This window comes from Haplochromis burtoni, unplaced genomic scaffold (genome assembly GCF_018398535.1).
Source record: "Haplochromis burtoni strain Fernald_Lab_line unplaced genomic scaffold, NCSU_Asbu1 Contig_382, whole genome shotgun sequence".
Lineage (NCBI taxonomy): Eukaryota > Metazoa > Chordata > Actinopteri > Cichliformes > Cichlidae > Haplochromis > Haplochromis burtoni.
In genome coordinates this window covers 19,815-31,930 of record NW_024582743.1, presented here as the reverse complement: position 1 = coordinate 31,930, position 12,116 = coordinate 19,815, and the positions used below count along the sequence as shown (strand labels likewise).

Here is a 12,116-nt window from a genome sequence, read left to right as displayed (position 1 = left end):
AACAGGGAGAAGCACACATTATAAATACACACAGAGGGACGCGAGGACGGAGCAAACAGGAGTTGAACACAGCTGTGGCAAATCAGACATAATGAGACAGGGGGAAGCAATACTCAAAACACTGAACACAGGACACGAGACTATCAAAGTCAAACATCAAATACATGAACATAGAGACAAGGATGACAAGAGCCACAGAAACACCTAAACACTAGAAATCATAACCAATAACCAGAACTTACCTAATGTGATGAATATTAAATAATCAGTATCAAAACCTTTTTTTTTTTAGCCAAGGTCTTTAAATGTAACTTTTTAGCATCAAGCAATAAACAGTTTCCTATTCTCCAGAAATGTAATTGGATTGATCACAACATGATTACTAACTAGAATAAACTATTGCTATTAAGAGAAATGTGCTACCTATGGAGTTCACAGAGTTTTGTGGGACTGGATATGTTCCTCGGTAAACATAATTTCCATGGGACTATTTTAGGAAACTCTGTATACACTTCAGTAGCTATTCAGATGAAAGCAAATTATATTTATCTACATAGAAAAATCACAAATGAGCAGAGTTTTGCATTTGGACCCCAAAACTATATTTTTAGCCATTTAGCCATCCAGATTAAAGCAATATTTTAGTCTGGATGGCATTAGCTTGGATTCCAGTAAAACGGAGAGGAATCTCAGCCGTCATAGGGTCAATAGCACAGGAAGTGCTGACTATGTTTTATGAAATAAACCCTTTACGTCCTGGGTTATTTCATTTTTCTTTCAGGAGGAATTTCCCCAAATCCGATCAGTAACAGCTATTATTCAATCCGGTAAATGAGCAAACCTTACATCTCCCTTTGCTTTCTAGTGTGTGATTTCTGAGTGTGATTTTAAAAACAGATTTTAAAGGATTTGAAAATTGTGATTCTGTTTAATTGTTTATGTAAATAACAGAGTAAATAACATAATAATAATAATAATAACAACAACAACAAAAGTTATAAAGTTTTTATTTGTGACTTTACCAAATTCAATGCAACAAAACTGAAGTAGCATAAATCTATGTCCATTTTAGTCCTCGTAATGGAGGTTTCCAGTAGTAGTATTGTACATGAATTTTCAATTTACCTCTATCTGGGAATCTCAAAAAAAGAAAAAAATTCACTCTCTCAACACACCCTCTCACTATTACAACAAAGTAAGGTCCAAGGGAAAAACATGATGGTTAGTATACGGTGGTTTTATATGTACCGATCTGTTATCTGGAACTTAGTTTGCTACATGTTTGTAGTAACCTAGTAAGAACTGAATCTCACTTCTAACCCTCAGAAAAACTCAGGATTACCTCACTAATCCCCAATATTGCTTCATCATGCAGACTTGATGAGGCTAAGTGTGGCTGTGTTTTTTTTCTAACAACTTCTGAAGTAACAAACTCATTATTCAGAGTGTTCAGTCTTTCATCTTTCTTTTCAAACTTCTGAAAACTGCAAGAAGAAGCTAAAACAGGACGAGACATGAAGTGACCGTTTAAAATCAGTTAATTTACACGAGGACAGCAAGTCCAGGCAGCTCACAGGCCTGTTCCCTGTGGTAGATTAAGTTGTCTCATTGGAAGGTTGGAGCTCCAATCCCTGGCTGCTACAGTCTGCATGCTCAATATCCTTGGGCAAGATATTGAACCCCAAGTGGCTCTCTGATGCTTCCATGGGTGTGTGAATGTTAGATAGAAAACACTTAGAAAAAGCACGTAGAAAAAGCATAAAAATGGGCTTGTATGAAATGATGTGAATGAGGCAAGTTGTATAAAGTGCCTTGAGTGCTCAGGTAGAGCAGAAAACCGTTATATAAGAACCAGTCCAATTAGATAATTAGATCCAAAAGTAGATCCAAAATAGTGTTTCAGCTGCAGAAGTCTGTTGTTACAGTTTAACTTTTTTTTACAGTTAGATGGAAACCACTAAGACTTCGATCTCTGAATAAAAAAACAAAACTGTTCTCAGTTGATTGATTGTTCACCAGGGTGCTTAGTCTTACTGCAATAAATTAAATATGGCACTATGATAAAATTACCTGACTACCACTTTTTTATGAGACTTTATGAGACTTCTTGCTTATCTTTATTACTATCAAAGAGAGAAGTAAAGGTAATCAGTACAAGAGTATGACAACAACAGAGCGTGTCATGTTTTTATATTCAAGTCAGAGTCTCTTTGGCATCTATCCACATGGAGGTAAAAGTTAACGGGAAATATTACCAGAACTCATTGCAAAAATGTTTTTTACTAATACTTTTTAGAAGAAACATGCCTTATGAAAACAAACTCAAAACCAAATGTAAAATATGTACCAATGGGCTTTTTAAAGAAAAAAAAATTGTAAGACAAATTAATATCTACTTCATTTCCATTTCTAGTCCTTTAACATCTAATGACTTTTAATGTTTAATGTTTCCTTATCACCATTTTGCTTTTTGGAACCCACTGCCTGTTGTCTCAGTACTTATCGTATAGAGACAATGGCCAACGTTTCACTTTGGCTTAAAAATCTGATCCAGTTGTTTAAAAATCTGATCTCTTGCCAGATGATGGCATGTGTAATAATGACGAAAGTCTGAAAGAAGGAGGAAACTCTTGTAACATACATAAGCATACTATTCATAAGGCACTATGGTGCAAACCATAAGCATATGACTTAGTTTTTTACTGATTCATAAATATCAAAACCCATCTTTTTTCCCTTTAAATCCTGCTCTTATGCTCTTCTCTAACTCCTTTCTGACTCTTTCAGGATTGTTAAGAGTTTTGAACAATGAACGATGTCTGGAATGGACTAAAACTCAGGCCTCATGGCAGACAGTTGATGGCAGACAGTTGATGGCAGACAGTTGGTGTTGCAGCAAGTACTCTAGTCTGAGCTCTGTGGACCAACAGCTGATGTCGTTCCATCATGATGTCTGTTATGGTTTTATGGTTTTATTCCTTAGTCTCATGAATGCAAAAAAGCAGCCATAAGATGGTGGTATGAGAAGATTGGTCTGAATTTAAGTTGCTGTCAGCTATAAAATGCTTCCAATTTATTGAATAACAATTAACAGGTAAAAATCAGAAGAAGACTGAAAATTCCAAAGGAAAATAAACTGAAAAACAAGTGGATAATTTTGATTAAAAAAATGGATTCTTTAACCATAATATTAATAAAAAGCCTAAAATCGATGATCTTGCATGTAGCTGGGCGTCTCTATATGGAGTATGTAATAAAGGTTTATCACTTTTATTCCTGTAAAATCAAAAGTCTCTTTGGTTTCCATCCAGCTACAGATAAAAACCAGGAAACAGAACTTACAGTAAAGCATTTTGATAAAGTCAACTTCCTTCTGAAAAAACATTTCATTGGAAGAGAAACTCAGAAGCAACTAAGTTTAGCTCAAAAAGAGCTTATTTTATATTATATGTGTGATTGTCACTTAACTGTGGAATGAGATTGGAACGGAACCTGTTGCATCTGTACCAGCATAAAAGGCAGATATGAGTAAGATACGGCAAACAATTAGCTGATGAAAAATATCCTTGATAATTGGTATTACTATTGAAGTTGCACTGAAGTTCATTTAAAAACATTTTTGGTTTTTGACATGCTACTGATGATCTGAATCTTGTGTTCAGTTGCTTGTACAGTGTGACAGTCTTATTTTTTGTGATTGTTACAATGCTATAATCTAAATACCAGTGGCAAATTTAAACTCAATGTGAGCTATACAAACATTTCCCTCACAAAAATTGCCACTGTACATACACTTTTCCTGCATTTTCAGTTAGGTGACCGAGACTTGTGAAATAGAACGAGTTAGAGATTGCAAAAGAAAGATCCAAGTGGTCGATACCCCCGGCATTCTGGATACGTCTAAAAATACAGACATCATAAATAAAGAGATTGCAAAATGCATTCACATGACCACTCCTGGGCCTCACGTCTTCCTGCTGGTTCTTCAGATTGGCAGGTTTACCCAAGAAGAAAACAACTCTGTGCGAGCTCTGGAGAAACTCTTTGGACCTGAGGCAACAAACTACACGATCATCCTGTTCACTCACGGTGACAAGCTAACTAAAGAGAAGACAACCATACAAGAGTATTTGAGAACTGGCCAACCTAAACTCAGACAGTTGTTGGCTAGGTGTGGTGAAAGATATCATGTCTTCGATAACAAAGATAAAAACAGAATTCAGGTGGCTCATCTGATCAAGAAGATCGATCACATGGTGGGAACAAATGGAGGATGTCACTACACAGATAAAATGTTTGAGAAAGCGCAGGAGCAATTAAAAACATCAGGACAGCTTTTAAATGAGGCCTTCATGGCAGAGCTGCGGCAAAAAGTCATCCTGTTTCAGCAAATATTGGCTAATCCAGAGGGCTGGACTAGCTAGGACTACACTTGCCAGTCTTCTGAGTCAATAATGGATCCTTAATCTGATGTAAACGGCCATTAGTTTCCAATTTTGTAATCACAGTAGCTTAAAAAACTGCTTAATGTTTTTAGTTGATATGCTGTCTTATGTCTATTATTATGTGTATAATAGTGTTGTCTGAGAACAAATGTATAAATAATTTAAGTCTGTATGTCTGGTATGTAACCTACATTACATTTATTTTTATGTTCACTAGTAAATATTTTGAGCAGTATATACAAATTCAAGATCTGCTGTAATTAAATAAAACATGAATTGAAAAAAAAGGGTTTTTTCACCTTTTTTGTTTCACTATCAACCATAAAAGTTGATACATCAATCGCGATTTGGTCAAAATTCAGTGACTAATTGAAAACGATCTATTTACTATTTTGGTATCATATCATAATTTGAGGAAGAGGTCAGAGCATCGATCTGAGTTTTACTTATATTGTACCAAATTGCGGCACTACTTGCCTCAGAATACTTCATACTGTTAGGTAAAGAGTTTACATTGTTAGAGACATCAACAAATAGTCCTGTAGGAGTAAGAACTAAGTGAATGTGGGCAGGGAAAGCTTCTTTTTAACAAAATCTGTGGAATCTCCAGAGAAAGAGAGAATTTAGGGAGAAGGAAAACAAGGACAAAGTATAGATGATGGGAGAGAGGAGACAAAATTACATGAGGCAGTAGTTATAAACCCCCGGGGAATGAAAAGAGGTAATAGGGAATCAATGCTCAGTGTATAGAAGTTTTATATAAAAGATTTATATTTATATTTTTACAGTAACTTGATAACAGCAAAACTACAGACAGACCACAGGACTCATTTTCAAAATACAATGACAGTAACTTTATATTTGCACTAGTTTTATGTGTCAGATTGAAATATTCAAATTAGTGTTTCACCTGTTGTTACATTTTAACCTTTATCTAAAGCTGTTTGGAAACTACTAAGATTTCTGAACATAATAAAAACCTGTTATCAAATGTTTTATACTCCCATAGAGCACATTAGTGATTATGATTACTGCTGTTAAAAAATCATCAAGGCATAATCATGTCACGAAATACCTGAATGCCATTTTATCACTTTATGAGATTGGAAATGACTGGAAATGAAGACGGGGAGTTGCCTTGTTTTTTCACATATCTTTATTACTGTGAAAAAGAAAGACCAGCATTGACCAGGACATGAACAACAGGCTATCGTCAATTTTTTGTATTCACAAATTAAAAAGTGTTTTTGCCCTGGAGATGGAAACCAAACCAAACTAGATCAAACCAATAACACAAGCAAAGCAGCATGTCGTCCTTGTAAAAAGAAGTAAAAAACGAACAAGCCAAGAGGCAAGTTTCTATTTTACATGTTTTATTCATTATCAGCACAACAATGAAAACAACACAAAAACAAAAAACAAACAGAATCACATATATTTAAAATCATTACATGCATTTACAAATACATATATAGGGAAAAGAGGAGATAAAGAAAAGAAGAAAAGAAAAAAAAACTACAAAAAAACAATTATTTACGATCTACCATCTTCACTCCAGCAGTGGACCTTGGATTCATCGGGTGTTTTGGCCACGTCTATCACTAGACACCCTTATCCGAGGAGGCCCTGCCAGGGTTGATCAGGCCCCGGAGTGTGTCACTGGTTTATGTTAAAATTGTTATTTCTCTTCTACTTCTCTTCTACTTTCTTCTGTTTAGTTTTCTACAATTTACTTTCTTGTACCTCTTTAATATTTATGGAGCCTCACTTTTTCAAAGGAATAGAAAAGGTGATAGAGAGAAGTAAGACAACAGAGAAAAGATCAGAGAGGAGAGCTGGAAGGGGGGCGCCTGATCTGGCATCCTACACCTCCCCACTGGATCGGACTACATCCTACACCCCCCCCTCACCGTATCTAAAAGCGTACTTAAAAGAGAGGCAGTGGAAACCTCCTTTAGGTTTCATTACCATGATGTTAACTGCACGGCCCCCAGGAGGCCCTGAGACAGCTGTATCAGTCAACCAGCAGAATTTCTAGTGTTAAGTTTTCTACCCTTTTGATGCCCCCTGCTGAGGCAGGCCCACCACGGGTTGATCAATCCTGGGGGTGTGTCTCGTGCTTAGCTGACTGCCTTAGCTGCCCAAGTGATGTCAGCCCTCTTTAGCCACAGTGACTGCTCCTCTCAGCAGTGTTAGCCAATTCTCTTATAGACTACCGTTGTGCCTGTCCTCTGATCCCAATCTCTCTAAGCAGTTTTGCTGTCGTACTGGCTACAAAGCCCCTGCACCCCACTTCCACATGGCACACCTTGATCTTCCAGCCTCTGTCCTCTGCCCCAGCTGACAAGTTGGCATTGCGCAGCTTCTTGCGCTCAAATGCTTCCTCAATTGCTTCCTCCCATGGTACCGTCAGCTTAATGACGTACGCAAGTTTTTGAGAGTTTAGACCAGAGGACAAGGTCTGATCGCAGAGTAGTTCTTATTATCTCTGTGGGAAAAATTAGCCTCTGATCCAAGTCCACTTGCATCTTTGTAAATAGTCAATGGTGCAATAGACTAAATACTTGAAATGTGCAATTCACTTGTATTTTTATTTTATTTATTCTATTTATCCCCTTCGTATATTTTATTTATATATGTCTCTGTATTTATATGTATGTGTGTGTGTGTGTGTGTGTGTGTGTGTGTGTGTGTATATATATATATATATATATATATTATATTCTATTTATCCCCTTGTATATTTTATTTATATTGTCTCTGTATTTATATATGTGTGTGTGTGTGTATATATATATATATAATATTCTGTAACTGTAACTTCTGTCGGTGCTGTGCTTTTTTGGAAATCGAATTTCCCAGAGGAACCCACCCGAGGGATTAATAAAGTTCTATCTAATCTAACTAATCTAATCTGCCAATCCCTGGCGCAGGCCCAGATCCAGGGTTAAAGGGCTAGTCCTCAGCTTGTCCTCCTCTGGGACAAATGATGAATACTGATGCTCCTCTTGGTTCGTGAATGGTTAAATCTGTTTGTGTTTTATGTTATTTTCAAATAAACACGTGATACTTGGTCCCAATACGGGTATCTCGAGGTCAGAAATTCATTATCACATTATTACACCAGCAAATGATTCATAAATGTGATGAACTTTGACAAGAAGCAATAAAACTAAATAACTGTCACTTACGAGAAGGCTCAGGAGAATTCATCTTGGCAAATGTTTAATGAAGAGTGCTGTGGGTTTCAGCAGCGTCTCTGAACTTGCTTTGAAATAGGTCAGACTCATGCTGATATAGGCTGAGAATTAGCTCCACCCTCTGGGCGGAGTGCACACTAAAACTGTGGAGTGCTGCTTCAATTTCATTCTCCAAACGCACTAGAGATGGGCAACAGCGACTCAATCCCTAAAGGTAAAAAAGATGCTTTAAATGAGATTTTCAACTAAATTTGGGTTTCTAACTAAACATTTTTTTCTTTCTGCAGGTGATCCTCTGAGGGTTGTGATGATTGGGAAAACGGGTGTTGGGAAAAGTGCTGCTGCCAACACGATTGTGGGAAAAGAGCTTTTTGAGTCTGAAGTGAGTTTAGAGTCGGTGACGGCGACCTGTGCAAGAGAACGAGTTAAACACTGCAAGAGAGTGATCCATGTGGTCGATACCCCTGGCTTTCTGGATACATCTAAACGTGCAGATGACATAAAGAAAGAAATTGCAAAATCCATTCAGATGAGCTCTCCAGGCCCTCATGTTTTCCTGATGGTCCTTCAGATTGGCCGGTTTACCAAAGAAGAAAACAACTGTGTGCAAGCCCTGGAGCAACTCTTTGGACCTGAGGCATCAAACTACATGATGATTCTGTTTACTCATGGTGATGACCTGACTCACAAGAAAACAACCATACATGAGTATTTGACAAGAAACAGCCATCCTAAACTCAAAGAGTTGCTGAATCGATGTGGTAATAGATACCATGTTTTCAACAACATGAATAAGAAGAGAACTCAGGTGGTTGAGCTGATCAAGAAGATTGATGACATGGTGGCAGCAAATGGAGGATCACACTACACTGATGAAATGTTTGAGAAGGCACAGACGATTCTGCAGCAAGAAGATAAAGACACACCTGAAAAGCTTTTAAAGAACGCTCCCTTCATGTTGGAACTGCAGCGAAAAGTCCTCCTGTTTCAGAAAGTGTTGGCTAATGCAAAGGGCTGGGCTGATGACTAGGACCATGCCAGCTATTCTTGTGAGTCGATAATATGTCTGTAAGGTGAACAAACAGCTCTTAACTCCCATCTTTAGTAATCACAGTGGCTTTTTTTGCACAGCAAAATTGAATAAGCTGTGAGATTTAAGGTGACATGCTGTCTTATGCCTTTTATTCTCTGTATAATAGTGTTTGCACATCTGGCATATTTTCTTTCCTCTTGATGTCATTGTTGTTCCACATCATTGCATTTTGTTTTTTTCTTAAATTTTACACACTGTCCCAAAATTTATTTTGAATTAGGGTTGAAAGTAAAATGTCAGTTAAATTTCAAAAGGCCTCCTGTCTTACTTTTTTACCTACACACACAAACAAATGTGGCCAATAAACAAGAGATGAAACTATGAAATCAGTATGCTTTAAGAATGGGGAGTTTTGTTTCTGAAATTGTACAAGCCGGTATAGGAAAATCTCAATTTAATTTTATTTCCAAAACAAAAGCCTCCAGTTATTTTAAAGAAACTAACAGGATGCTCTGAAATATCTCAGATACCTGCCATTTATGTCAGGTCTGGTGAGGCACATGGCATGGCAGGAGGAGATTGAGGGCCCAAATGCAGGCACACGGAGATGAGGGTGGATGATAACAAAAAACAAGCTTTTATTGCCAGCTGTACAAAAACTACAAACAGGAGGAACTGAGGAAACTAACTAAAACCTGGGCAGGGAAAATAAGCATAAACACATAACCTGAGGATAGAGACCCGAAGCAAGGGACAAGGTACCAGGAAACGCAAGGAAAGCTGATGGAGGAAACACAGGGGCAACACGGAGGAAGGCACACAGACGGTCCGATGAGGAACAGGGAGAAGCACACATTATAAATACACACAGAGGGACGCGAGGACGGAGCAAACAGGAGCAATACTCAAAACACTGAACACAGGACACGAGACTATCAAAGTCAAACATCAAATACATGAACATAGAGACAAGGATGACAAGAGCCACAGAAACACCTAAACACTAGAAATCATAACCAATAACCAGAACTTACCTAATGTGATGAATATTAAATAATCAGTATCTGTCACAGGCTGGGTCTCTGACCCAGCGCTCTGAGTTCATGTTTGTATTTGTCTCATTTTGTTATGTGATTTAGTTTGTGTTATTTCCTATCTGCCTTTAGTTTAGGCAGTTATTGTTCCTGGGTTTTCTATGTTTTGGGGTTTTGTATTTATTCATCACGTATTAGGTCTGTTAAGTTGTGTTGTCATGTTTAGTTTTAGTATTTCCTGTTTTATTTTGACAATGTCATGTGTTCTTTGTTCATTGTATTTAGCTTTCCTCTCCTGGTCCTGTCATTAGGTTTATGTCTGTCAGCTGTTTCCCCCATGTGTCCCCACTTCCCCTGATCACCTCATGTCTGTATTTAAGCCTTTTGTTTTCTTCATGCCATTGTCGGTTCGTCTGTTTACCTCAGCCATAGTTCTAGTTTTCGTCTGTTAATTCCACGTTAGTCTTAGTCTGTTTATCTCACCAGAGTTACAGTTATAGTCTTAGTCTTTGCCTGTTATTTTCCACCTCAGTTATAGTTATAGTTTTTGGTCTTAGTACCTTTAGTGTTTTGTTTCTTAGTGTTTTGCCAGTTTGTTTTGGTTTCCTGGTTTAACCCTGCCGTCATTTAAATAAAGCCTCACCTTTCTGTTAAACCTTACTACTCCTCATCGTCATCTGCTTTTGGGTCCTGTTTCCACACACATCGGCGCACCCCGCCGTGACAGAACGAACCGACCAGTATGGACCCAGCGGATGCAGCTCTCGTCGAGTGTCTGGAGGAGACGGCTCGTATCCAAGCGATCCTCGACCGCATCTTTACAGCGCCCGATTTGAAGAGCAAGCTGGTGATGGTTAACGTTGCTGAAGCTATTATGGAGAGGGATCCCCGCCTTCTCCAGCTCCCGGACTCACCTGCCATAGTTGCTGCCTTTACAGGATAAAGGAGATGCTGCAGGCCCAGGAACTGTCGAGTCAGGAAATGGCTTCCAGCACCCACCAGTCACAACAACCCCACAATCAGTCATCTCCATTGCTGCCTCCGGAACCTGAGTGTGTTCGTGTCGGTTCGCTGAGATTCGCCGCAGCGTCACCACCTCTCAGCTCACCAGTTTCCACGCCCTCATCACAGTCTCGCCATACTCCTGTCACAGTTCAGCGCGAGGTAGCACTGGACACCATAGACTTAGACCACGACGAGCGCCAGTCAATATTCTGCGCTCTGTTGGAGGAGGAGCTCCGGTGGAAGCCATGGCTCATTCCGGAGCACGAGCCCTCTTTCCGGGGAACTCGACTGGCTCTCGGGGGACCTCGGAGTTATCAGGGACTTCCACCCATCGCTCCGCCGTCTGCCACTTCAAAGAAGAAACGGGCGCGCCACCGACGCTCCGTATCACAAACGCAAGTGAGTGATTACATTTTGGCTCCTCATGTTTTCTCTCAGGAGGTTGTTGATTTTGACACTACTTTTCCGGTTAATGAGCCCGGCTACAAAGAGACTGTTTGCCCTGGAAATGCTAGCCCTCAGGCTCAGCTAAGCTGCTGTGGGACGGCTATCCAGGCCGGTTTGGAGCCGGAGACGGAGGTACAGCTGGTGCAGCCAATTTCAGTGTCAGCCGGAGGGCCCGGGGAGCCCGTCCAGCCTCATGCTTCGTCTGCTGGAGGTTCAGGAGAACCCAGCCAGCCTCATGTTTCGTCTGCTGGAGGTTCAGGAGAACCCAGCCAGCTTCATGCTTCGTCTGCTGGAGGTTCAGGAGAACCCAGCCAGCTTCATGCTTCGTCTGCTGGAGGTTCAGGAGAACCCAGCCAGCCTCATGCTTCGTCTGCTGGAGGTTCAGGAGAACCCAGCCAGCTTCATGCTTCGTCTGCTGGAGGTTCAGGAGAACCCAGCCAGCCTCTTCGTCTGCTGGAGGTTCGGGAGAACCCAGCCAGCCTCACGCCACGTCAGCTGGAGGGCCCGAGGAGCCCGTTCAGCCTCACGCCACGTCAGCTGGAGGGCCCGAGGAGCCCGTTCAGCCTCACGCCACGTCAGCTGGAGGGCCCGAGGAGCCCGTTCAGCCACCTTCTGCTTCACCACCTGTGGCTGCAGCGCCACCTCCTGCGGCTCCCGTGCCGCCACCTGCAGGACCACCACCTGCTGCACTACTGCTTGCTGCTTCTACGCCTCAGCCTGAGGACGACGCCTCGCCTGGTTCTGCCACACCTCAGTCTGAGAACACATATAAACTCATTTCACCCAATATAGACTGTGTGTTGCTGCAACTTACACAGCCTCCTGCCATGTCGGCTGGGGGGCCTGAGGAGCCCGTCCAGCCACCACCTGTGGCTGCCTCACTGTCACCTGGTTCTGCCTCTGCTACGCCAGGACCAGCTCCGGTCTGTGCTTCGCCTGGTCCAGCTTCAGC

The 12,116-nt window shown here is 40.6% G+C and overlaps 3 protein-coding genes across 3 annotated transcripts in view; all 3 read left to right on the top strand.

Annotated features, from left to right (window-relative positions):
* Positions 1-2,225: 2,225 nt before the first annotated feature.
* On the top strand, positions 2,226-4,475 carry LOC121811921 (GTPase IMAP family member 9-like). The gene is made up of 2 exons (XM_042212614.1): positions 2,226-2,231; positions 3,816-4,475. Exons 1-2 carry the CDS (start codon positions 2,226-2,228, stop codon positions 4,422-4,424), a joined length of 615 nt encoding a protein of 204 aa, XP_042068548.1. The 3' UTR covers positions 4,425-4,475.
* Positions 4,476-7,831: 3,356 nt separating this feature from the next.
* LOC121811920 (GTPase IMAP family member 7-like) lies at positions 7,832-9,699 on the top strand. The gene is made up of 2 exons (XM_042212613.1): positions 7,832-7,859; positions 7,933-9,699. The coding sequence occupies exons 1-2, from the start codon at positions 7,832-7,834 to the stop codon at positions 8,673-8,675; spliced, it is 771 nt and encodes a 256-aa protein (XP_042068547.1). The 3' UTR covers positions 8,676-9,699.
* Positions 9,700-10,454: 755 nt separating this feature from the next.
* Positions 10,455-12,116, top strand: part of LOC121811919 — a 4,872-nt gene continuing 3,210 nt past the window's right edge. Inside the window, exons 1-4 of the mRNA XM_042212612.1 lie at positions 10,455-10,555; positions 10,651-11,116; positions 11,159-11,296; positions 11,881-12,087. Coding sequence (XP_042068546.1) covers positions 10,455-10,555; positions 10,651-11,116; positions 11,159-11,296; positions 11,881-12,087 — 912 coding nt within the window. The remainder of the gene's footprint in view (positions 10,556-10,650; positions 11,117-11,158; positions 11,297-11,880; positions 12,088-12,116) is intronic.

Excerpts from the sequence above, each read along its gene's own strand:
- LOC121811920 (XM_042212613.1), top strand. The coding sequence starts at position 7,832 with ATGGGCAACAGCGACTCAATCCCTAAAG. Across the intron at positions 7,860-7,932 it reads CAGCGACTCAATCCCTAAAG|GTGATCCTCTGAGGGTTGTG; the intron begins GTAAAAAAGATG and ends TTCTTTCTGCAG.